Here is a 27,106-nt window from a genome sequence, read left to right on the forward strand (position 1 = left end):
AAAGTCCAACATTTTCAGATGTCATTGAGCAGGAGCAGAGTGGAAGTCTTCCAATGTGGACACTTGTTCCAGCAACATCATTCTAAGAGGGGATTTTCCCTACTTTGGAGAGATCTCCTCTCACTCTTTGTGTCCGTTCTTCTTCTATACACAACAGTTAGGTACATTACTCTGATGGTTCCTGGGCTACCATCGCTCTTTCCTGGGCTACCATCGCTCTTTCCTGGGCTACCATCGCTCTTTCCTGGGTCATCTAGTTGCTCACTGGACAGAGGATGATGCCACTCCCTGGGTTTGGAAATTTAGCTTCCTAATGTCTCCTTGTCCAGATACTAGTCATGTATCATTGGGAACTGCAGGTGTCACCTGTCTGGTCGTGCAGTGTGGAATGTTCGCCTAAATAAGACATTTAGCTATTTCACCAGAGTTTTGTATAAATGGACTGAGACTGAACAAAATCTGGTTTTGCATCTCTATTCATTTTAATGCCATCTCTCTCCCCCTCATATTTATTTATCTTATACCTCTCCTCCTCTCTCCCACTTTCTTCCTTGTTTTCCCTCATTCTTGCACTCTCTCTCTGTCTCTCTCCCCCCTCTCTATCTCTATCTGTGTCTCTCTCTGTCTCTGTTTCTCTCTCTCTCTGTGTTTCTCTGTCTCTCTTCTCTGTCTCACTCTCTGTCTCTGCCCCCCCCCCTCTCTCTATCTGTATCTCTCTCCCTCTCTCTCTCTCCCCCCCCCCCTCTCTCTCTATCTCTCTCTCTGCCCCCTCTCTCTGCCCCCCCTCTCCCTCTCTCTCTGTGTTACTCTCTCTCTCTTTCTTTCTTTCTTTCTCTCTCTCTTTCTCTCTCTCTCTCTCTCTCTCTCTCTCTCTCTGTTTCTCTCTCTCTCTGTCTCGCTCTCTTGCTTTGTCCCACTCCCAGGTCCTCCTCGGTGTTCTTCATGCTTCCTCCTCAGGTATCCTCCAGTTAAGGGACCGGTCCTCATCCCTCACCTGCCTGATTCTGCCGAACTCCCCCATTGCTTGGATAGGTAAATCCAGAAAATGTATTTCTAAAATGTACCTTGCACAGTGCTGCCACATGAACAGTGCTATCAGAATGATAGGGTAGACACAAGGGCATAGTCTGTTAAGGTGTTGTGTTTTGACCTTCGTGTTTGCTGCAATATTGCAGTTAAAATACAAATAAAATATCCTGTATGACAGTATGACACAGCTGGTCTGTAGTGGGGAAAAGCTGAATCTCGTGGTGCTTCTTTTCCCGGTCTGGCTCTGATCTCTCATATACTCTCTGTGTTTCAGGATGTGTCCTCGAGGTGCGTCAGTATCAGCTAGTGGTGGAAACTCTGCAACGCAAAGACAATGCCATAGAACAACGTAACAGGTAACACCTCCCTATAATTTTTCGTAGGATGACTGTCCAGCAGAGGCCATAATAAAAGGCTATGCCAACCTTAAAGTAGAACTAAAGTTTAAAAACTACGTACAAGGAAGGTCTTTATTGCTGAAGAAACATCCAATGTCTCTTCTGCAATAAAATACACTTGCCTGCCTGTTCGAAATCTTCTTACAAGTACATTGAGCTGTGCATTCGCATGCAGATCTATATAGAATCAGAATCTCCTTCCTCCTGCTGGTGACCTCTCTAGTGATATGACTAATTGGATCACCAGCAAGAAGAAGGAGGTCCTGATTCCTCTATACAGATCTTTAGATATTACTAAATGGACCAGCAGCAGGAGGAAGGAGGTCCTGATTCCTCTATATAAATCTTTAGATATTACTAGATGGACCACCAGCAGGAGGAAGGAGGTCCTAATTCCTTTATATAGATCTTTAGATATCACTAGGTGGATCACCAGAAGGAGGAAGGAGGTCCTGATTCCTCTATATAGATCTTTAGATATTACTAGATGGACCACCAGCAGGAGGGAGGAGGTCCTGATTCCTTTATATAGATCTTTAGATATCACTAGGTGGATCAACAGAAGGAGGAAGGAGGTCCTGATTCCTCTATATAAATCTATAGATATCACTAGAGGGTTCACCAGCAGGAGGAAGGTGGTCCTGATTCCTCTATATAGATCTTTATATATCACCAGCAGGAGGAAGGTGGTCCTGATTCCTCTAAATAGATCTTTAGATATCACTAGATGCATCACCAGAAGGAGGAAGGTGGTCCTGATTCCTCTATGTAGATCTTTAGATATCATTATATGGATCACCAGAAGGAGGAAGAAGGTCCTTATTCCTCTATATAGATCTTTAGATATCACCAGCAGGAGGAAGGTGGTCCTGATTCCTCTATATAGATATCACTAGATGCATCACCAGAAGGAGGAAGGAGGTCCTGATAACTCTATATAGATCTTTAGATATCATTATATGGATCACCAAAAGGAGGAAGGAGGTCCTGATTCCTCTATATAGATCTTTAGATATCACTAGAGAGGTTACCAGCAGGAGGAAGGTGGTCCTGATTCCTCTATATAGATCTTTAGATATCACCAGCAGAAGGAAGGAGGTCCTGATTCCTCTAAATATATCTTTAGATATCATTATATGGATCACCAGATGGAGGAAGGAGGTCCTGATTCCTCTCTATAGAGTTTAGTTACCACTACGGGGACCACCAGCAGGATGAAGGAGGTCTTAATTCCCCTAATATAGATCTATAATTATGACTAGATGGATCACCAGCAAGAAGGAGGTCCTGATTCCTCTATATAGCTCTTTAGATAATTATAGATCTCTATAGGGGATTTTAAGATTAGGTGATAACTAAAAGTCTATAGAGGGGAATCAGGTCCTCCTTCTGGTGATCCCTCTAGTGATCTCTAAAGATCTATATAGAGAAACGAGGACCTCCTTCTTCCTGCTGGTGAACCCCTCTAGTGATAAATAAAGGTCTTTATAGGGGAATCAGGACCTCCTTCACCCTTCTGGTGATCCCTCTATTGATAACAAAAGATCTATATAGAAGAATCAGGACCTTCTTTCTTCTGGTGATCTCTCTAGTAATGCATCCCAGAATTCTGATTGCTTTCCACATTTCCAGGCCGCACTGTTTGCTCATTTTGCAATCATCTCAAATAGGTACTCCTATATCTTAAAACAAGAGTAATCTATGCATAGGCATTTCTTCCTGAGAAGGCACGGGCAGCAGATGTGTGGAGTAGTTGGGGAAAAGCCAAAAGAAATAACAATGGTCCTTCAGCAGCCACAAAAGCTCAGACGAGTGAGCATCCCTGCTGGTACATTTAACTTACATATTACTCTAGTTTTTAATACCTGAAAGGTTTTCAGAGATATGAGATGGTCATGCAATCCCAGCTGAGTTGTTGATTGGGCAACTGTGCTACAATTGGAGTTCTCCATGGACATTTCAGCTAAAATAATGTGACCAAATGCCTATTTGGTCATGACTAGTCAGCATGGAAGCCAAGTGCTGTTTCAAGCCCAGCTATTTTTTATCATGTGAAAGTATAACAGGGATGGGCTGGTTACTTTAATAATTGATTACAGTGAGGGTCCGACGGTGATGATCTGGGAATGTAGAAAGATTCTCCCCACTGATAGCACATAAAGACTTTTTCGCGTTGTATGTAACTTTGTTATCTGAGTCAGTAATGAAACGTCATGTACAAATGTGGGCGTGTGAGAATCATCCTCATTTGTCTGGTGTAATTGTTACATAATTGTTGGTATTCAGTAGAAGTGTTTATATAGAGCAGCAACAAGTAGGATAAATCAGCTTCCAGCTAACTATATCCAGCGACTAATGCATCTGTCCACTCAATTTAGATTTTTTTTTTTATATTAACCACTTCCTGTCCGGACACTTTTACCCCCTTCCTGTCCAGGGCAATTTTCAGCTTTCAGCGCTATCACACTTTGAATGACAATTGCGCGGTCATGCAATACTGTACCCATATGAATTTTTTACCATTTTTTTTAGACAGATAAAGCTTTATTTTGGTGGTATTTATTCACCGCTGAGATTTTTATTTTTTTTACTATGTAAATGAAAAAGTCCAAAAATTTTGAAAAAAAGTGGTTTTTTTTATAAAATGTTGCAAATAAATAATATTTCATCCTAAATCTTGGCCAAAATTTATTCCGTTATTTTTTTTGTAAAAAAAAAAAATCCAAATTAGTTTATAACCAAACATTATAATTTTTAAACATTTTTTTTTACATTTTTATTTTATTTTTTTTTATATTATTTTTTATTTTTATTTTTTATTTTTACATACTGTCACCCTAGCAGTACAGTGTCACCATGGTGACACTGTACTACTTGTGGGGGGTGATGAAGATTTTTTTTTTTTTTTTTACACTGATTGCTTTTACACCCATATAGGATGTAAAAGCAATCATTTCTCTTTCTCTCTGTCTGCATTCTTGCAGTCATTGAGAAATACTGAGTGAGCTGTGATTGGTCACAGCTTGTCACATGGTACAAGGCTGTTGTGAATAGCCTTGTACCATGTGACCTCTGTGATCATTCACAGATTTCACACGTAGTAAGCAATGATGTCACAAGTGACATCTTGCTTACTACTTTGCATGTGATCACTGATTCGCCAATCAGTGATCACATGACCGGGACCTCGTGCAGAGGTCCCGTCCGACGATCGGTGTTTCACTGTGTCCGGAGGACACAGCGGACACCGGATCGCGGTGGTGCGCGCTCCTAGGGAGCGCGCACAGCTAGAAAAGGCGGGTGCCGTTTAGGAACGGCAACCCGACCTTGGACTGCCACCGCCCTGCCGTTTATAAACAGCAGGCGGACGGCAAGAGGTTAACAATTTTTATTGATATATATATATATATATATGTATATACAAAAAATAACGCAGGAGAAAGAGAGCACATCGATGGTGAGATCTGCATGGTTACAAACATGATAATCAATTTAGATTTTAATTGTTCTTTTTTGTTTTTTTAATGTTACGTTTTTAACCACTTCAATACTGGGCACTTTCACCCCCTTCCTGCCCAGACCAATTTTCAGCTATAAGCACTATCATACTTTGAATGACAATTACGTGGTCATGCAACACTGTACCCATACAAAATTTTTATATATATTTTTTTTTTTTTTTCAAACAAAGCTTTCTTTTGGTGGTATTTAATCACCACTGGGGTTTTAATTACTAGCTCAATAAACAAAAAAAGACCGAACATTTATGAAAAAAAAAATGCGTTTTTTCTTAACTTCTGTTATTAAATTTTACAAACAAATGATCTTTCTTCATAAATTTAGGCCAAAATGTATTCTGCTAAATTTCTTTGGTGAATTATTTAGTCTGTGTGAATGTTATAGGGTCTACAAACTATATATCTGAAAATTGATCAGTCCTAATGTATTGATGGACGATCTCATTTATTGAGGCTCGAAAACGCCAGGACAGTACAAAGACCCCCAAATGACCCCTTTTTGGAAAATAGACAGTCCAAAGTATTTAGTAAGAGGCATGGCAATTTTTTTGCACTTGTAATTTTTTGGAAAATGAAGAAATTCTAAAAACAATTTTTTTTTTCTTTTTTCTTTTTTTTTTACAAATCGTCACCAGTGCAGTACAGAGCATCATCATATAACTGGTATGGCGGTAATCAGAGACACTGACTGGTGACCGAATGCAAACAAAAAAATCTCTCACATGGTACAAATGGGCTATGATTGGCTTTGTCTGTACCATGTGATCACTCTGACCAATCACATTGGGTACAATTGTCGTGATCTGCTGTGATTGGTGAGGGAGATACAAGGGACCAGTAGTGGTCAGTACACTGGTTGTCTGCTGTGTCCAGTCATATGGCGTCCACCCAAAGCAACGAGTGTCCTGCCCTGCTGTAATTTGACAATAGGCCAGGTGGGAACTGGTTAAACTAATGTTTTACTACATATGTATAAAATTGTATACGTGAAGGAGGATTCCAAGAGCAATATGGCTTAGCTAAAGAGCCAGCACAGTTATAGTTTTTTCCATTCAGAAATTTAAAATTTTCATTGTAACCTTGGACGGAGCAGGAGTTACAGCAAGAGGCAGCTGTGTGACAGCTCAGGTAATTGTTGATTGACCCAGTGCTGTCACATGGGGTATGTTAATGTGTTACTAAAGCCCGGACTCTGCATCCACTCTATCTGGTCTCCCCGGACCCTGCATTCACTATATCTGGTCTCCCCGGACCCTGCATTCACTCTATCTGGTCTCCCCAGACCCTGCATTCACTATATCCGCTCTCCCCGGACCCTGCATTCACTATATCTGGTCTCCCCGGACCCTGCATTCACTATATCTGGTCTCCCCGGACCCTGCATTCACTATATCTGGTCTCCCCGGACCCTGCATTCACTATATCTGGTCTCCCCGGACCCTGCATTCACTATATCTGGTCTCCCTGGACCCTGCATCCACTCTATCTGGTCTCCCCAGACCCTGCATTCACTATATCTGGTCTCCCCGGACCCTGCATTCACTATATCTGCTCTCCCAGGACCCTGCATTCACTATATCTGGTCTCCCCGGACCGTGCATTCACTATATCCGCTCTCCACAGACCCTTCATTCACTATATCTGGTCTCCCCGGACCCTGTATTCACTATATCCGCTCTCCCCAGGCCCTGCATTCATTATATCTGGTCTCCCCGGACCCTGCATTCACTATATCTGCTCTCCCCGGACCCTGCATTCACTGTATCCGCTCTCCACAGACCCTGCATTTACTATATCCGGTCTCCCCGGACCCTGCATTCATTATATCTGGTCTCCCCGGACTCTGCATTCACTATATCTGGTCTCCCCGGACCCTGCATTCACTATATCCGGTCTCCCCGGACCCTGCATTCACTATATCTGGTCTCCCCGGACCCTGCATTCACTATATCTGGTCTCCCCGGACCCTGCATTCACTATATCTGGTCTCCCCGGACCCTGCATTCACTATATCTAGTCTCCCCGGACCCTGCATTTACTATATCTGGTCTCCCCGGACCCTGCATCCACTCTATCTGGTCTCCCCGGACCCTGCATTCACTATATCCGGTCTCCCCGGACCCTGCATTCACTATATCCGCTCTCCTGAGACCCTGCATTCACTATATCTGCTCTCCCCGGACCCTGCATTCACTATATCTGGTCTCCCTGGACCCTGCATTCACTATATCTGGTCTCCCTGGACCCTGCATTCACTATATCTGCTCTCCCCGGACCCTGCATTCACTGTATCCGCTCTCCACAGACCCTGCATTTACTATATCCGGTCTCCCCGGACCCTGCATTCATTATATCTGGTCTCCCCGGACTCTGCATTCACTATATCTGGTCTCCCCGGACCCTGCATTCACTATATCCGGTCTCCCCGGACCCTGCATTCACTATATCTGGTCTCCCCGGACCCTGCATTCACTATATCTGGTCTCCCCGGGCCCTGCATTCACTATATCTGGTCTCCCACAGCACACACAACATGAAAATGGAAACTATTTTAGTAAATATAAACTGCTAAATACCTTTTCTCATTAGCAGTTAGAGCAGTCTTGTGACTTCTATCAGTGTCCAGCAGAGCACTGGTTAAAGCTTGTAGGAGGTTTCATTTTGCTCTAGGAGGATGCAGAACCCCTGACCTCTGTCTGGACCGTGCTGATTGACCCTGTGCTGATCACATGCACTCTCCCAAGAAAAAAAAACAAAACTCTCTAGCGATACACACCAGACTGAGCATGTCTCCATACAATATGTCTTATCAGGAGATAAGAGGGGGACACTGGAAGAAGGGGAGGATCAGAGAAGTCAGGATCAAACAGCGTTTTTACACAATGCAGAGGATTAACCCCTTAGGTTCCACAATGAGTATAACAAGCATGCTTTCCTGCATCTACAGACTGATTGTACTGTTGGGGGTTTAGTAACCCTGTGTAAGCATTGAATGGTGTGACTTGGAGATTACTCTGAGCTGTCTTTCTTCTGAATGGCACAGTGGGGGACTGTGCTGCTGGTGGGGCTGGAAATAAAGTGAACCTGTTGTTTTTTTTCCCTCCATGTGAAGAGATCAGGTTCACTTTAACATAGACTAACTGGACCATCTCTATGTCTTGTCCCTCAGGACCTACGCTGTGTTCCTTGCTGAACATGTGACCATTCTTCACTCACCGCACAGCTGTCCCTCTTGCTCAGTCCCCAGACCTGCTGAACCGTGTCCTAGTAAGGTGCGGCGGGTGGATAGTTCCTGGGCACGGCGTCTTCTGCTGATCGAGACCATAGAGGGTATGCTGGCTAAGCCGGGCCATGAAAAGGGGCTTCAGTTTCAGGCCAAAGCTTCATGGGGGGATGTGCAAGAAACAGCCTGCAGGGGACAAGATGGAGAACAAAACACAGGACTTTCAAAAGATGGTGACAAGCCACCTAGCAAGGTAAGGTGCACACAGGATTGTGTATGGGGATTATAATAAAAACTGATATGAAATCTGAACAGCAGGGGAGATCAGACTACACACTCAACAAAATGAGGGTCACACCCTCTTCTTTTTCTAACTTCCCAGCAAGGACTAGATTAGTCAATTATACATGAGCCGTCCAAAAGCATTCCATTGGCTTTCTGATTGGAAAGCAGAAATAGGATTATAAAAAAAACTAATCATTCACAGAGGTAAGTACAGCAGGGAACGAGGGGGCAGGAGAGTGTACGTTGTTAGTTCGGGGGGGGGGGGGGCGCTCGTGCTCGCTGGTATGGATTTTGGGGGGACCCCCACGCTTTTTTTTTTTTTTCGTGTGGGAGTTCCCCTCAAGGTCCACACCAGACCCGAAGGGCTTGGTATGGATGGGAGGGGGGATCCCACGCTGTTTTTTTAAATTGTTTTTTTTTAGTTGCCAGCAATTCTTTTACATTCAGCTGTCAGTGGGGAACCCTGCTGGCAGCTGAAAAATTAACACGTTTGTCACTACTAAAATACCGCATGACAGTAAAATAACTCATGCGGGACTTTAGTAGTGTTTACGTTTTTTCTGATCCCTGGAACGGATTAATTGGTTTTCAATGCATTCCTATGGGAAACGGCGTTTCGGTTTACAAATTTTTTTGCTATGCGAAAAGTCCTGCAGAACGAATTTAATTCGTAAACCGAGGTATTACTGTACTTTCCTACTGGAACTGATCTTGTGATCATAGCTGGCAGGCCCTCCCACCTTACTAAGTCAGAAAAGGTTACTACAATGGCCGTTCTCAGTATTTGCAGCAGGTAAGCAAGCAAGAATCAACAATTACATCTTCTAAAATCTTTTTATAGCATGACATTGGTCTGAAGAGGATCATTTCCCCTCAATTAAAATGAAATATTTTTTTTCTGAATGTAATTTCCACATAACGTATAATTTTTACTACACACGCAGTTACAGGTTGTGATTTTTACTGTGTTATTCTACCTTTTAGTTAGAATGCCTTAAATATTGTCATACTAATCTAACCGTCTGTAAAGTCTTCATTTTCTCTCATCTGCAGGTTCTGCTGCTCTTCTCTTCCTCCTCCGTTCGATGGTTTCCATTACTCCAGCCCAATACACAATATCAGATTATTGCCAGCAGAGTAACGGTGAGAAAAACTGGTGATGATCAGAAAAAGGCGAGACCTAATCTGTGAGGAGGAGGAGATCAGACTCATAGCCCCCTTCTGTCTGTATCACGCTGCAGGAGGAGGACAGACTCATAGCTCCCTTCTGTCTGTATCACCCTGCAGGAGGAGTTCAGACTCATATCCCCCTTCTGTCTGTATCACCCTGCAGGAGGAGGACAGACTCATAGCCCCCTTCTGTCTGTATCACGCTGCAGGAGGAGGACAGACTCATAGCCCCCTTCTGTCTGTATCGCCCTGCAGGAGGAGGACAGACTCATAGCCCCCTTTTGTCTGTATCACCCTGCAGGAGGAGAACAGACTCATAGCCCCCTTCTGTCTGTATCGCCCTGCAGGAGGAGGACAGACTCATAGCCCCCTTCTGTCTGTATTACCCAGCAGGAGGACAGACTCCTAGCCCCCTTCTGTCTGTATCACCCTGCAGGAGGAGGACAGACTCATAGCCCCCTTCTGTCTGTATCACCTTGCAGGAGGAGGACAGACTCATAGCCCCCTTCTGTCTGTATCACCCTGCAGGAGGAGGACAGACTCATAGCCCCCTTCTGTCTGTATCACCCTGCAGGAGGAGGACAGACTCATAGCCCCCTTCTGTCTGTATCACCCTGCAGGAGGAGGACAGACTCATAGCTCCCTTCTGTCTGTATCGCCCTGCAGGAGGAGGACAGACTCATAGCTCCCTTCTGTCTGTATCGCCCTGCAGGAGGAGGACAGACTCATAGCTCCCTTCTGTCTGTATCACCCTGCAGGAGGAGGACAGACTCATAGCCCCCTTCTGTCTGTATCACCCTGCAGGAGGAGGACAGACTCATAGCCCCCTTCTGTCTGTATCACTCTGCAGGAGGAGGACAGACTCATAGCCCCCTTATGTCTGTATCACCCTGCAGGAGGAGGACAGACTCATAGCTCCCTTCTGTCTGTATCGCCCTGCAGGAGGAGGACAGACTCATAGCTCCCTTCTGTCTGTATCACCCTGCAGGAGGAGGACAGACTCGTAGCCCCCTTCTGTCTGTATCACCCTGCAGGAGGAGGACAGACTCCTAGTTTCCTGTTCTCTTGTATTGCAGGATGCTGGTATATTTGATCCATTGTCGGGGTGCTGTGTAGATATGCCAGGTGGTCTGCAGTGTCTGAAGGTCCCCAGTGATTGGATGCTGGAAGATGTAGAGGTACATTCTAGATTATCAGGTGAATAATCTGTGTATTTGATATCTGCAATACAGGTCATGTTTTCTTCTTGTGTCCACAGAATTCTGAACATTCATACAATGTTGAAAGCTTCTCCATAGAGGAGGCAGTGAAGAGCAGGTAACCCCGTATATTCTACTTCTGTCCATCAAAAACGTCATTCAGTTTTGGGTGGATGTGTGTGAATGCGTTCTACTATTCCCAGGATCTTCCGTCCTTCTACCACAGCCGTTCTGAGGGGAGCTCATTCAGGACTGGACTGTTCTTTGCCCAAAAAGAAATGAAGGGTCTATAATTTATATCATAATAAATATATATATTTCATGTATTTTAACCCCTTGCCTACCGGGCACTTATACCCCCTTCTTTACCAGGCCAATTTTCAGCTTTCAGCACTGTCGCACTTTGATTGACAATTGCGCGGTCATGCAGCATTGTACCCACATTAAATTTTTATCTTTTTTTTCTCACAAATAGAGTTTTTGTTTGGTGGTATTTAATCGCCGCTGGGCGCTTTACTCTTTGCGCTATAAAAAAAAAAAATTGCAAAAAATTTGAAAAAAAAAAAAGTTTCTTTGTTTCTATTATAAAATTTTTCAAACAGGTAATTTTTCTCCTTCAATGATGTGCGTTGATGAGGCAGCACTGATGGGCACTGATAGGCGGCACTGAAGGGCACAGATAGGCGGCACTGATAGCCAGCACTAATGAGGTGTCACGGATAGGCGGCACTGATAGGCGACACTGATGATGGGTACTGATAGCACTGATAGGTGGCACTGACTGGCATCACTGCTGGGCACTGACCAGCACAACCGCTGGGCACTGACTGGTGGCACTGCTGGGCTGCACTGATGGGCACTTCTGGGCACAGGTGGGTGGCACTTCTGGGCACAGGTGGGTGGCACTTCTGGGCACAGGTGTGTGACACTGCTGGGTGGCACAGGTAGGTGCACTGCTGGTTGGCACAGGTGGGCGCACTGCTGGGCACAGGTGGGCGGAATTTGTGGGTGGCACTGCTGGGCACCGATCATCAGGGCACTGATCATCAGTGCCCTGATGATCAGTGCCGATCCCTGCTCTGACAACTGCCGGTTCTCGGCAGTACTTTCCTCACGATCTGACAGCGTGAGGAAAGTGCAGCCGAGAACCGGCAATTGCATTTCCTGGTGATCAGCGTGTCATGGGACACGGCTGATCACGTGGTAAAAGGGCACTGTGATTGGCCTTTTACCACATCACATGATCAGCTGTGTCCATAGGACACAGCGATCATGGAGATCGCCGGGGGCACGCAGCAGAGCGCGTTCTGGGAGGACGTCATATGACGCCCACCCAGAACTGGCCGGCCGCAGTGTAGCCGTCATTCGGCTATCTGCGGTCGGCAGGTAGTTAAATAATTAGCACAGAATATCAACCAGAAAAATCACACATGATACAAATGTTATAAATTGAGTTGCAGTTCAGTAAGTAAATTAAGTATTTGATCCCCTACCAACCAACCAACAATAATTCTGGCTCCCACAGACTATGTGCTCATGTGGTACACAGATTAGTCCTGTCAATTTAAGAAGGGGTCCTAACGACAACTCATTGTGTGTATAAAAGACACCTGTCCACAGAATCTCTTTCTTCCATTCAAACCTCTCCATCATCATGAGCAAGACCAAAGAGGTGTCAAAGGACGTCAGGGACAAGATTGTAGACCTGCACAAGGCTGGAATGGGCTACAAGACCATCAACAAGAAGCTTGGTGAGACGGACACAACTGTTGGAGCGATTATTAGGAAATGGAAGAAATACAAAATAACCATCTGGAGCCCTCAGTCTGGAGCTCCATGCAGGATTTCACCTCATGGGGTAGGGATGATCATGAGAAAAGTGAGAGGTCAGCCCAGAAGAGGAGCTTGTGAATGATCTCAAGGCAGTTAGGACCACAGTCACCAAACAAACCGCTGGTAACACAATACGCCGCCATGGATTGAAATCCTGCAGCGCCTGCAAGGTCCCCCTCATCAAGAAGGCACATGTCCAGGCCCGTCTGAAGTGAACATCTAAATGATTCAGAGAAGGATTGGGAGAAAGTGTTGTGGTCAGATGAGACCAAAATTGAGCTCTTTGGCATTAACGCGACTTACCGTGTTTGGAGGAAGAAAAATGCTGGCTATGACCCTAAGAACACCATCCCTGCAGTCAAGCATGGAGGTGGGAACATTATGCTTTGGGGCTGTTTTTCTGATAAATGTACACGCCAATTTTGCCGTATTGAAGGGCCACTGGATGGGGCCATGTATTGTAAAATCTTGGATAAGAACTTTCTTCCCTCAGCCAGAACACTGGCCCAAAACATACCACAAAGGCAACAAAGGAGTGGCTCCAGAAGAAGCACATTAAGGTCCTGGAGTGGCCCAGCCAGTCTCCAGACCTTAATCTTATAGAACATTTATGGAGGGAGCTGAAACGTCCAGTTACCAAGAAACCTTAAAGTGGACATTCCTTCAATGGTAAGGAGAGCCTGATATAGAGTATCCACCCACTGTTGGTTCATTTGAGGTGTGATCCTAGTCTCTTGACCTCTCCTTCAGCCCCCACATCCAATCACTGGCTAAATCTTGCTGCCTTAACCCCTCCAGGCCTGAGGGTAAAACAAATCTTAATGCCTAAGCACAATTTTGCAACGTTGACGTGTGTTAGTAAAACCGTACATATCATCACAACTACTTTGTACATCCGGGTGAATTATACCACGTTTTTTCAGGACAAATTGGGCTTTCAGTTGGTGGTAAATGGTACTGGATATCTCCTGATTTTTTTTTTTTATTATCAAAGGAAAACTGGCCCAAAATAGTAAAAAAAAAACATTTAAAATGTAGCTGTGTGTTTCTTGTTACTACCATAACCTACCACCAAAGAACAACCCAAAATACATTTTAAAGCTCTTGACGATCACAGCGATACCACATATGTGTAGGTTATTTGTTGTTTGTACCCGGAGTACAGCCCAGAAACAATAGTGCACATTTTGGGTGTTTTTTTTGTTTGTTTGTTTTTTTTTACCTAAAACACGCGGAAACTAACTTTTTTTTTTTTTTTAATCAGTGAACTAGATCAAACCTTGATCTAAATAGTTTTTCTTTTTTTTTTATATATTTATTTTTCCTTTTTTTACAAACATTTTTTTTTCCCTCTATGCCAGGAGTTAGAGAGCGAAAATGTATCCCTCTCCTCCATTCATAGAGAGAGAAAAAAACAAGGGGGCCGGACTGTACAGTGACTGATCACTGTGATAGCCAATCAGAGGCTATCACAGCGATCATGTGACCCGGAATTGGAAGTCCCGGTTCCTGATTGTTAGAACAGGACCTGGTGCTCTCAGTGACACCGCGGTCTTTGTGCCCCTGCGGTGCGCTTCCAACAGAAAGACAGGTACGCAAATATGCGGCCCCACGGAAAAAATACAAGTTCTGTGAGGCCGCATATTTGTGTCAGCGTCAAGGGGTTAACCTCCACAACATTTCCAGAATTCGCCCCTTCCTGACTAACGACACCACAAAATGGCTTTTTCACTCCTTGGTTCTTTCTCTCCTAGACTACTGCAGCTCCCTCCTCCTTGGCTTACCTTTACACAGGCTATCCTCCCTCCAGTCTATTATGACTGCTGCTGCTAGACTAATACACCTTACTAACCGATCCGTGACCGCTGTCCCTCTCTGTCAATCTCTTCACTGGATATCGCCCAAAGTGTTCTCTCCGCTCCTCCTAAGACGACCTGCTCTCTAGCTGCCTTGTTACCTCCTCCCGCGCTCGCTTCCAGGACTTCTCCAGAGCCTCTCCCATTCTCTGGAACTTCCTACCCCAGTATGCCCGGTCGGCTCCTACCCTGTCTGCCTTTAGGTGATCATTAAAAACTCATTCATTCAGGGAAGCCTAACCCACCTCCACCGAAAAACTGTATTTGAGTCACCTCCATCAGATCATCCCCCGCAACTATTTTAGAAGATTGTAAGCTCCATGAGCAAGGCTCTCTTATTCCTTCTGTATTGAACTGCATTGTAATTGTATTGTCCCCAGGGGCGGACTGACTATTTGGAAACTCGGGCACTGCCCAAGGGTCCGGGGTCAGTAGGGGGCCCCATGAGATGCCCCTGGTACCTTTTTTTCAAAGGCTTTTTTGAGTTTGGGCAAGGACACAGGGGCCCCATGATCCCCTATTGCCCAGGGGCCCCATGAGTTGTCAGTCCACCCGATTGTCGCCCTTTATATTGTACAACGCTGCGTAAACTGTTGGCGCTATATGAATCCTGTATAATAATTATAGTGGCAGTACTGAAGTACAGGTCCCTGTGGTGTCTGCAAGCTTGTTTGTCAGTCATCATATTGATCCCTATAGAGGAGCCAAATCAATCTGGTATTTTTTGGGCCTCTTGCAGCCTTCTGATGCCTTCTTTGCAATCATTTTTGCATTTTTACTTGAACAAGGCCCTACATGTTCTCCAGATGATAAAATCTACTCTTGCTTATGTAATAATAATAATTATTATTATTAATATAGTATTATTATTATTATTGTTACATTGTAAAGCGCTGAGCAAACTGCTGGCTCTATATAAATCCTGTATTATAATAATAATAATAATAATATATAAATCCCGTATAATAATAATAATATATAAATCCTGTATTATAATAATAATAATAATAATATATAAATCCCGTATAATAATAATAATATATAAATCCTGTATAATAATAATAATAATATATAAATCCCGTATAATAATAATAATAATATATAAATCCTGTATAATAATAATAATAATAATAATATATAAATCCTGTATAATAATAATATATAAATCCTGTATAATAATCATAATAATATATAAATCCTGTATAATAATAATAAAAAGAAAAAATTATTATTATACAGGATTTATATATTATTATTATACAGGATTTATATATTATTATTATTATTATTATACAGGATGTATATATTATTATTATTATTATACAGGATTTATTTATTATTATTATACAGGATTTATTTATTATTATTATACAGGATTTATTTATTATTATTATACAGGATGTATATATTATTATTATTATTATACAGGATTTATATATATTATTATTATACAGGATTTATATATTATTATTATTATACAGGATTTATATAGCGCCAACAGTTTGCTCAGCGCTTTACAATATAACGGGAGACAATACAGCAACAATACAGTTCAATACAAGAGGGATAGGAGGGCCCTGATCCTGGGAGCTTACAATCTAAGAGGGCTATTAATGTTATGGGTTGCCATTTATAAGTTTTATTGCCCCCCATAAATGCACTGCTTATGTTTTCTTCCAGTTCTAGTGGATCTCTGGTGTCTGTAAGTGGCATGGTGTCCTCTCGTTCCATGTGTGACATGCAGAACACGCACACACAGCAACGCCGAATACGTCCTCTAGGTAAGCATCCTATTTTCATGATTATTTCCTAAATCAAACCTGTCCCCTTAAGTAAACCAGTCATAGGAGTCATCAGTCTCCGCTCCTCGCATGACCTCCTGCTCTCTAGCTCCCTTGTCTCCTCCTCCCATGCTTGTCTCCAGGACTTCTTCAGAACTTCCCTCATCTTCTGGAACTCTCTACCCCAATTTATCAGATTATTGCCTACTCTGCTCACTTTTAGGCGATCTCTGAAAACCGATCTCTTCAGGGAAGCCTATCCTGCCTTCAGTTAAGAACGGTATCCTCTATTCCTCCTACCAGTCCATCCCCCACAGTTACTACCTTTTGTACCACTAGCCCCTCCCTCTTAGATTGTAAGCTCCAAGGAGCAGGGCCCTCCTAACCCTTTTGTATTGAACTGTATTGTTGCTGTATTGTCTCCCGTTATATTGTAAAGCGCTGAGCAAACTGTCAGCGCTATATAAATCCTGTATAATAATAATATATAAATCCTGTATAATAATAATAATTTTTCCATGCAGCACTGATCCTCAATCTTCTCTCAACAGACAATTTCCTGCCACCTGGTGTCTCCATTAAGGTGATCCTGACTCAGCCTACCAGCCAATCAACAGTATCCGTCTATTTAGATCTGACGCTGGGCTCGTACCCTCTTGGGCTGCTCCCGGGGGCCACCGTGCTGATGCAAGGGCTGGAGAGGAAAGTGTCCAGGTATCGTATAACATGTCTTAGCAAGCTGGCCGGACTTTCTGGTATTCCCTCTGCAGCTGGAGGGCCATACGCTTCCCACCCTGGCGTCTGTGCTTGACATTCTTGTAATAGCTCTGGGCCTCTACCATGCGGGTGGCCTGTTTACTGTAAACCTGTCATGAGTAATTTAGGAGGCTGCCATTGGTGTCTTTGCATTTGTTCAGAAAGTGACTTCATGCCTAACTGACTTTCAGTATAACTGAATGCGATCAGCTGGCTCGTTGGTCTAGGGGTATGATTCTCGCTTTGGGTGCGAGAGGTCCCGGGTTCAAATCCCGGACGAGCCCTTACTTTTAAACAGAAACATCAGTAGTTTGGTTTTAAATGATCTGTTTTAAATGAAATGTAAGGCTGCCATTGCTGACCACCTTCTGAAGACACTGGTTGCCTAGCTGTCTCTGGCTTCATTACTTTGGGACAAGTATGCAGATCTGAGGAAGTCAGAGAACGTAATCTGTATACTTGTATCACATCAGTCACTTAGAAAGTATTGAAGCCACTGGAGAAGTATGACAACTGAGGAAATAGTATTTTCAGAAGGGGAGGCCAGCAGTGGTGAGATTCTGTCTTTCTTAATACAAGTCTCCTTTAACCATTCGGTAACTGTGCTATAGCTGAATGACGGCTACAGCGCGGTTACGCAGGTCTGGGAGGGCGTCAAATGACGTCCTCCCAGAACGCACTCTCCCACGCGCCCCTAGGGGAGCGCACCCTGGCGATCGCTGTGCACCCAACGGACACAGCATGTGATGAGGTAAAAGGCCAATCAGAGCAGCCTTTTACCACATTATCACGAAAACCGGCAGCTGTCACAGAGCAGATTGGCACTGATCATCAGGGCACTGATGATCAGTGACCTGACGATCAGTGCCATGCAGTGCCTCCCACCAGTGCCCATCAGTGTCACCCATCAGTGCCCCCCAGCAGTTCCACCCATCAGTGCTGCCCAGCAGTTGCACCCATACGTGCCCAGCAGTGCTGCCCATAAGTGCCATCAAACCGTGCTGCCAGTCAGTTCCGCCCGTCATTGTCACCCATCAGTGCCGCCTATCAGTGACCATCATTGCTGTATATCAGTGCAACCTCATCAATGCCCACCAGTGCAGCCTCATCAGTGCTGCCTATCTGTGCCACCTCATCAGTGCTGCCCATCTGTTCTCATCAGTGCTGTCTATCAGTGCAACCTCATCAATGCCCACCAGTGCTGCCTATCAGTGCCCATCAGTGCAGCCTCATCAACACACATCAGTGAAGGATAAAAATTACCTGTTTGCAGAATTTTTAAATAGAAACAAAGAAAAACTTTTTTTTTGTAAATAAAAAACCCCAGTGGTGATTAAATACCACCAAAAGAAAGCTCTATGTTGGTGAAAAAAATGATAAAACTTTTAATATGGGTACAATGTTGCATGACTGCGCAATTTTCATTCAAAGTGCGACAGCATTGAAACCTGAAAATTGGCCTGGGCACGAAAGTGGTTAAAGCCTGACTTCAGAGAAAATAAAAAAGAAGCCCCGTCCAGTGTTCAAAACTAAAAAGCAGCTTTGGGTTCAATATTATTATTATTATACAGGATTTATATATTATTATTATACTGGATTTATATATTATGATTATTATACAGGATTTATATATTATTATTATTATTATTATACAGGATTTATATATTATTATTATTATACAGGATTTATATATTATTATTATACAGGATTTATATATTATTATTATTATTATTATACAGGATTTATATATTATTATTATACAGGATTTATATATTATTATTATACAGGATTTATATAGCGCCAACAGTTTGCTCAGCGCTTTACAATATAACAGGAGACAATACAGCAACAATACAGTTCAATACAAGAGGGTTAGGAGGGCCCTGATCCTGGGAGCTTACAATCTAGGAGGGAGGGGCTAGTGGTACAAAAGGTAGTAACTGTGGGGGATGGACTGGTAGGAAGAGTAGAAGATTCCATTATTAGCTGAGGGCAGGATAGGCTTCCCTGAAGAGATAGGTTTTCAGAGATCGCCTAAAAGTGAGCAGAGTAGGCGATAGTCTGATAAATTGGGGTAGAGAGTTCCAGAGGATGGGGGAAGCTCTGGAGAAGTCCTGGAGACGAGCATGGGAGGAGGAGACAAGGGAGCTAGAGAGTAGGAGGTGTTGCGAGGAGCGGAGAGGACGGTTTGGGCAATATTTATCTTACCTTCTTCGGCTCTGTCCTGCACAGTTCCCCTTTTCCACCACAAGATGCCCTGAGTCTTCAAAGCTGAATGATATCCAGCACTGTGGACTTGCATTAAGTTCAGGATGTCTTGGACCCGCCCATGAGGGGTCTTCACCACACAATGTACTGCCAATACAGTGTAATGACACAGGGAGCATCACATCAGCACCACTCTCTGCATCACTGGAGACCGACCACCACAGGGAGAAGACATTAGGAGGAAAAGGACCCCATGCCTTTAGATTTTAATATATATAAAAAAAAAAAATACAGCAGGCTTGGTGGGTGGGAAGAGATTGGGAAGGGGGGTGTCAATTGAGCTCTGGAGGGGGGCTATTTCTAGAGTTTAGCTTTAAAATACAGAGGAGCAGGGGCGGACTGACCATTTGGAAACTCAGGCACTAGGGCCCAGGGTCAGTAGGGGGCCCCATGAGATGCCCCTGGTACCTTTTTTCATAGGCTTTTTTGAGTTTGGGCAAGGACACAGGGGCTCTATGATCCCCTATTGCCCGGGGGCCCCATGAGTTGTCAGTCCGCCCCTTAGCAGGAGATCTGTTTTATATGTGATAGTTTTTACTTGCTTTATGCTAAACTGTAACCGGTCAGCAATGGTGTCACAAAAGCATTTTGGTGACATTGCTGGCTGCCAGTTAAAGACACGCTGGCAGGTGAGTTGGATCCTGTCTAAATTGTCCTTAGTCTGTGTATGTATGAATGTGAGTTAGGGACCTTAGATTGTACGCCCCTTGAGGGTTAGGGACCTTAGATTGTACGCCCCTTGAGGGTTAGGGACCTTAGATTGTACACCCCTTGAGGGTTAGGGACTGATGTGAATGTACAATATATATGTAAAGTGATGGCGATATACAAGTACCTGAAATAAATAAATATGTTGTAGCTTTCAGGCGACCTGCAGCATGCAGTGAGCAGGTACAGTTGGAAATCCCCATTTGCCTGCTTGTCCTGCTGCTGATACTTGTGTTCTTATCTATTCAGGTCAGGCAGAGCTTATCTTCGCAGTGTGTCCACCACCTACATCAAGGTTCTGAGCCCTCCGACAGAGATCAGGTCTGTGCCGGGTCTTTTATACATTAAAATGATCCTTTATAAAACAATAAAGAGTACCTGTCATTGTGGAGGAATCAATATGTCATACACTAGTTAGAAAGGCGGTGAAGGTGTTTGGGTGGCTCCCTCTGTTCTATAGAAGTATTCGATTTTCTTTCCTGTACCTATGCAGGTACCACACGGTTATTGCAATTACCTCCCTTTGCCAAAAGCCCTCTTGGACCCACATCTCTTTTTAAGGGCTCATGTACACGGGGCGTTTGGAAAACTCTTCTGAACGATGGAAACTGACTGCTGGAAAACGTGGGTTAAAAAACGTCAGTTTAGCCGCGTTTATGTGCGTTTGCGTTCAGAAGCGGTTTTAAAAGATAACCTCAGGAGACCTTCCCAAATGCCCAGAATGCACTGAAAAACAGTAAAAAATTAACTATTTCAGATATTTCAAGAGAAATAGAGAGAGCAGAAGCAGAGAGAGCAGTATGTGTTGTGATGACCTGTTTTTTTCTGGTTGTATTCACTATGGATCCCATCATGAGAATAATGCGGCGCGTTCTACCATTTTATCCTTCACGCCAAACCTGGCACTGACTGTGCTGGTGTACCGGGTCCATTTGAATACATGGAAAACACTTTGCATGCATTTCTGATGATGAAAAAAGGCTCCGGACAGCATCTGGATATGGAACAGTTAAAAAACGCTTCTAAACGCAAATGCTTATAAACGCAGTTAACCGCGTTTACAAGCGTTTGGAACGCCGGTAAAATCTACTCCTGAACACAAGTTTGGTGCGTTCAAAAATCGACTGTAAACTCAAATGCCTGTAAATGACGTTGTGTACACGGACACATAGGGAAACATTAGGGAGAGTTCAAGGCCGGTGAAAAAAACGCAGAACATCTCCTGAACGTCAGTTTATCAGCTGCAGTGTACATGAGCCCTAACCAGTTCAGCTCACCCACCGGTACGCCCCCTATGGAACAAAGTCATTTTTACATATCTGCTGTGGGCCTGTTTATTCAGCAGTATCTTTGTCTATTTTTAACATAACAAATACATATATGTTTTTTTAGGACAAAAAATGCTGTATTTTGGTGATATTTTCTTTCAAAAATGATTTTTTTTTATGCAATCCAATTGTGGTTTAGGCTAGGGTTACATATATGCGATTCCTGCATGCCTTGTGTGTGTTCTGTTGATTTGAATGGGCTGCTGTACCTGCGGGAAACATAGCTGTTTAAAATTGCAGCCACATGGGAACCACCTAGTGCTTTTGCACCATGCGGTTTCCTGCACCCAAAAACAAGCTACATTTTCAGATGCATGGTGGTTGCATTAAGAATGAATGGCATCACTGCCCATCTGCTGTAGATCATTTGCCTGCGGGTGGGGGGATGCATGCAATTTGCACACGTTCCATCACCTGCATCAGTGTGAGCCTAGCCCTAGGATCAGAAGGAGAAGAAGGATTTAATTGGAGCTTAATATGATATACTAAGGGCTAATAAGTGGTTTAAGGAACAATTTTTTTTTTTTTTTTTAACTTGTCAGGCTGCTCTAACTTATACAAATGGAAGCTCCTCCCTTTGATCTGCAGATGATGGAATCAGATGTGTATATGTCTATCTCTCATCTGAAGAATGTTTATAAACACTGTCAGGAAGTCCTTTTAGGCCCTTTTCACACGGGGCAGACTCTGATTAGCAGGGGATCTGTCCGCTAATCCTCTGCTGATCAGAGTGGAGCAGGCTGATGAGAGGTCAAAAACAAACAAAAGTTTCTCAGTTCCCTTACCAGCTAGCCTGCAACAAAACCAGATTGACTCTCTCTAAAAAAAAAAAACCCAAAAGGGTTTAGTCACACACATTTGCAAATCTATGTGTAAGCTGCAGTGGCCACGTCAAGGCACCCCAGTGTACTGCGGTCCTAACTCTATAAATTTGAGCGTCTCCAAGTTGGAGCACATATAGCAGTGGGGGTATTAAGGGCAGGTTTGTTCGGAGGGAGCCCACCCCTCTTTAACCGCCTCCCGCCCACCATATATGTGTGTGTGTATGTATATGTGTGTGTATATATATATATATATATATATATATATATATATATATATATATATATGTGTGTGTGTATATATATATATATACAGTCAGGTCCATAAATATTGGGACATGGACACAATTCTAACATTTTTGGCTCTATACACCACCACAATGGATTTGAAATGAAACGAACAAGATGTGCTTTAACTGCAGACTGTCAGCTTTAATTTGAGGGTATTTACATCCAAATCAGGTAAACGGTGTAGGAATTACAACAGTTTGCATATGTGCCTCCCACTTGTTAAGGGACCAAAAGTAATGGGACAATTGGCTTCTCAGCTGTTCCATAGCCAAGTGTGTGTTATTCCCTCATTATCCCAATTACAATGAGCAGATAAAAGGTCCAGAGTTCATTTCAAGTGTGCTATTTGCATTTGGAATCTGTTGCTGTCAAATCTCAAGATGAGACCCAAAGAGCTGTCACTATCAGTGAAGCCATCATTAGGCTGAAAAAACAAAACAAACCCATCAGAGAGATAGCAAAAACATTAGGTGTGGCCAGAACAACTGTTTGGAACATTCTTAAAAAGAAGGAACGCACCGGTGAGCTCAGCAACACCAAAAGACCCGGAAGACCACGGAAAACAACTGTGGTGGATGAGCGAAGAATTCTTTCCCTGGTGAAGAAAACACCCGTTCACCTGATTTGGATGTAAATACCCTCAAATTAAAGCTGACAGTCTGCAGTTAAAGCACATCTTGTTCGTTTCATTTCAAATCCATTGTGGTGGTGTATAGAGCCAAAAATGTTAGAATTGTGTCGATGTCCCAATATTTATGGACCTGACTGTATGTGTGTGTATATATATATTTTTTTCTATTGAAATATATTTTCAAATATATTGAATATGGCCAAAATTGTAGTATTTCAAATATATGTCATTCTATTTGGGAAAGATATTTTTAAAATCTATCTCAAATATATTTTTTTCGGGGGGGGGTATATGTAGTGCCCCCCAATGTACACAACAGGTTTCGTCTCACTTTGTGACTAGGTAGTTGGATTTTCTCGATTGCTGATTTTTTTTTTTTGCCCTACCTTATATCTTGTCTGTTTTCTTTCTCCCCCCGTGCTGTAAACAGTGACAGTTATCCAGCTCCACCTCTGGTGCTATTCAGGCAACTTTCCGGTTTTCCATCACCCCAGCGTGCCGTGTGTTCAGTGACTTGTGTCCTCAGTGTCACCTTGTCCTGGGACTGCTCCTTGTGTTACAGCACTTTCACCCAGGTAAGCACATCGGATCTCTTCTCATTACAGTGCAACCAGTCATAGCTAGAAATATTAGTCCTGCACGGCCATTTTTCATCATTTTCCATCAATGTTCTTTGAAGTGTGTCGGAGAACAGACCATGAATAATAAAACTTTCCCTCTTTGATTGAACTGTATTGTTGCTGTATTGTCTCTCGTTATATTGTAAAGCGCTGAGCAAACTGTTGGCGCTATATAAATCCTGTATAATAATAATAATATATAAATCCTGTATAATAATAATAATATATAAATCCTGTATAATAATAATAATAATATATAAATCCTGTATAATAATAGTAATAATATATAAATCCTGTATAATAATAATAATATATAAATCCTGTATAATAATAATATATAAATCCTGTATAATAATAATATATAAATCCTGTATAATAATAATAATATATAAATCCTGTATAATAATAATAATATATAAATCCTGTATAATAATAATATATAAATCCTGTATAATAATAATAATAATATATAAATCCTGTATAATAATAATAATATATAAATCCTGTATAATAATAATATATAAATCCTGTATAATAATAATAATAATAATGTATAAATCCTGTATAATAATAATATATAAATCCTGTATAGTAATAATATATAAATCCTGTATAATAATAATAATATATAAATCCTGTATAATAATAATATATAAATCCTGTATAATAATAATAATATATAAATCCTGTATAATAATAATATATAAATCCTGTATAATAATAATATATAAATCCTGTATAATAATAATAATAATATATAAATCCTGTATAATAATAATAATATATAAATCCTGTATAATAATAATATATAAATCCTGTATAATAATAATAATATATAAATCCTGTATAATAATAATATATAAATGTAGTATAATAATAATAATAATAATAATATATAAATCCTGTATAATAATATATAAATCCTGTATAATAATAATAATATATAAATCCTGTATAATAATATATAAATCCTGTATAATAATAATAATAATATATAATTCCTGTATAATAGTAATATATAAATCCTGTATAATAATATATAAATCCTGTATAGTAATAATAATATATAAATCCTGTATAATATAATAATATATAAATCCTGTATAATAATAATAATATATAATTCCTGTATAATAGTAATATATAAATCCTGTATAATAATAATAATATATAATTCCTGTATAATATAATAATATATAAATCCTGTATAGTAATAATAATATATAAATCCTGTATAATAATAATAATATATAAATCCTGTATAATAATAATGTATTTGTAACAATCAGTAAATAGGTGCTAAAACAAACCATAACTGACCTCTCTAGCTGCTTGCACTGTGAACTAATTCATTCCCAAATATCCTAAAAGATCACAACAGACTCTAAACTCTAGTTTCAGTAGATTTCTAACTGCTTAGAAACACATGCGGTGAGTGTACAATAGAGGGCTAGAAGCCTGCTAATATCTGTTCCCATAGTAAAAAGCTTTGAGATTTCATTGCCTCTGGTTTTTGTTGTTTTTTGTTTTTTCATTTTGTCTTCTCTGGTTTCTCAATAACATGCTAGTTACATTTTTAAATAAAATCTTTCTGTATACAGTATATTATTCATGCCATATTTTAGACCCTGTTAGGTCTCTGTGCCTCTGTATGCAATGTAGGCAGATGACGGCTGGTTGGACGGGCCGGCAGGGTGCTGTGATGTTTTCAGGACACTTAGTACATCACATACCAATAAAGCCTTTCCATTTTTAGTAGGTTAGTTTGCACCCAGTGATGGGTGGTTTTCTATACAATGCAAGCAGATCATTGCAGATGGTAGGGATCAGCAGGGTGCTGTACATAACATCACAGCACCCGGTCTCCTCCCACAATCCCTGATACAAGCAGTGGGCTGGGTCTTGGGAGGAGTTATGCAAATATCAAAATGCCTTGGTGGGTAAATGTCAGTCTGGAGTAGTGGGCATTCCTAGGCAGGCTGTATTTGCATGCAGATCCCTAATGCCCACATGTGATGCTGAGCCTCTATGAAAGAACTGAAATCCAGTGAATGAAAGGGATGGGGGGAATGGCATTCAGGCTGGGGAGGAAAGCGTTCTATAGTGCTGGATGTCCTCCAGCCAGGAAATGTGGTGGGCAGGGCCGTGGATAAGGGGGTACCACCAGTCCTCCTGTACGGGGCCCAGACCAGCCAGGGGGGCCCAGGCAGCTGGGTGAATCTGATGTGGGCAGGGGGGGTGATGGGTGGGCCCCTCCTCCACACCCAAAACCCCACCGCCGCAGTGCTACAAGGGTTCAGTAAATATGTCACCAGCCCATTCCTTTCCTGAATGAACACAATGGGTGATTGGTGCTGATCACTTATGTGTTCATTCATAACTGAAGCATGGTAAACTGATTTTTTTTTTTGGGTTGAGGGAGCCCTGTCAGGTTGGCCGTATGGGGCCCCGTGGTTTCTAACAGCAGCCCTGGTGGTGGGCTCCATCTGACATGCTTCAGCTACTAATGCACACTGTGAGAAGCTGAAGGGAAGGCTGGAGCTCAGCTTTAAATGATTTTATCTTAGATCGATGAATAATTTATCGTCTTGTGCATAGCCATCATACATTGGGACTGTAATGAGCTTAAAATAAACCTGTGCTTTGCCCATATCTAACTCCTCACAGCGGCCATCTGTTCTGTATTTCTTTCCCCAGGGATCATGCGAGCGATCGCCCTTCTGCACCTCTCAGTCTGGAGTCTTCCGAGCAAATGCTTGGTGAGTACAACACTTACTTCTCCCACTTTTTTTGGAATTGACTTGACAGGATCTCCCTTCGTCCATTCAAAGATTGCCTTGCAGTCCATGAAAAGAATACAAAACATTTTCTGAATGGAGGAGAGGAGAGGAAGATCTTCCCAGAGCTCTCTGCTGTATGTGATCTGAGCACAGCATGCCAAGCTCCCAGGTGCTGCGGCTGATAACAGCCAATAAAACACACATATGGTCTGCGTGAGACACGACTCTGTGATATAGCTCTCTCTCTCTATCCATTCAGTTGTATCCGACCCTTGGCGATTGCATGGACCGTCACTCGTAAGTGACTTTTTCCATGAATTCTCTTAGCAATTATTTTTACAGGGTAGGTTGCCAGGTCTTTCCCCAACCCCCACGATGCAGGAGATCCTGCATGGCCAGGGATGAAACTAGGACAATTTAGACAGGAGCCAATTAACCTATCAGCATGTCTTTGGAGTGTGGGAGGAAACCGGAGCACCCGGAGGAAACCCACGCAAGCACAGGGAGAACATACAAACTCCATGCAGGAGGCACCATTGTCGGGAATCTAACCCATGACCCAATTACTGCAGACGTGCTAAGCCACTGTGCCGCCCGTGATATAGCTAGGT

At 42.4% G+C, this 27,106-nt stretch overlaps 1 protein-coding gene and 1 non-coding gene across 2 annotated transcripts in view; both read left to right on the forward strand.

Moving 5' to 3' along the window:
* Positions 1-27,106, forward strand: part of CTC1 (CST telomere replication complex component 1) — an 87,529-nt gene that overhangs the window by 48,230 nt on the left and 12,193 nt on the right. Inside the window, exons 11-21 of the mRNA XM_089660900.1 lie at positions 924-1,032; positions 1,304-1,385; positions 8,115-8,421; positions 9,507-9,596; positions 10,700-10,801; positions 10,882-10,940; positions 16,192-16,292; positions 16,844-17,006; positions 20,274-20,345; positions 23,526-23,670; positions 26,413-26,474. Coding sequence (XP_089517026.1) covers positions 924-1,032; positions 1,304-1,385; positions 8,115-8,421; positions 9,507-9,596; positions 10,700-10,801; positions 10,882-10,940; positions 16,192-16,292; positions 16,844-17,006; positions 20,274-20,345; positions 23,526-23,670; positions 26,413-26,474 — 1,292 coding nt within the window. The remainder of the gene's footprint in view (positions 1-923; positions 1,033-1,303; positions 1,386-8,114; positions 8,422-9,506; positions 9,597-10,699; positions 10,802-10,881; positions 10,941-16,191; positions 16,293-16,843; positions 17,007-20,273; positions 20,346-23,525; positions 23,671-26,412; positions 26,475-27,106) is intronic.
* On the forward strand, positions 17,261-17,332 carry TRNAP-UGG (transfer RNA proline (anticodon UGG)). Its single transcript has one exon. It is a non-coding gene; the product is annotated as a tRNA-Pro (tRNA).

This window comes from Staurois parvus, unplaced genomic scaffold (genome assembly GCF_062004578.1).
Source record: "Staurois parvus isolate SC_StPar_1 unplaced genomic scaffold, SC_StPar_1.0 ptg001287l, whole genome shotgun sequence".
Classification (NCBI taxonomy): Eukaryota; Metazoa; Chordata; class Amphibia; order Anura; family Ranidae; genus Staurois; species Staurois parvus.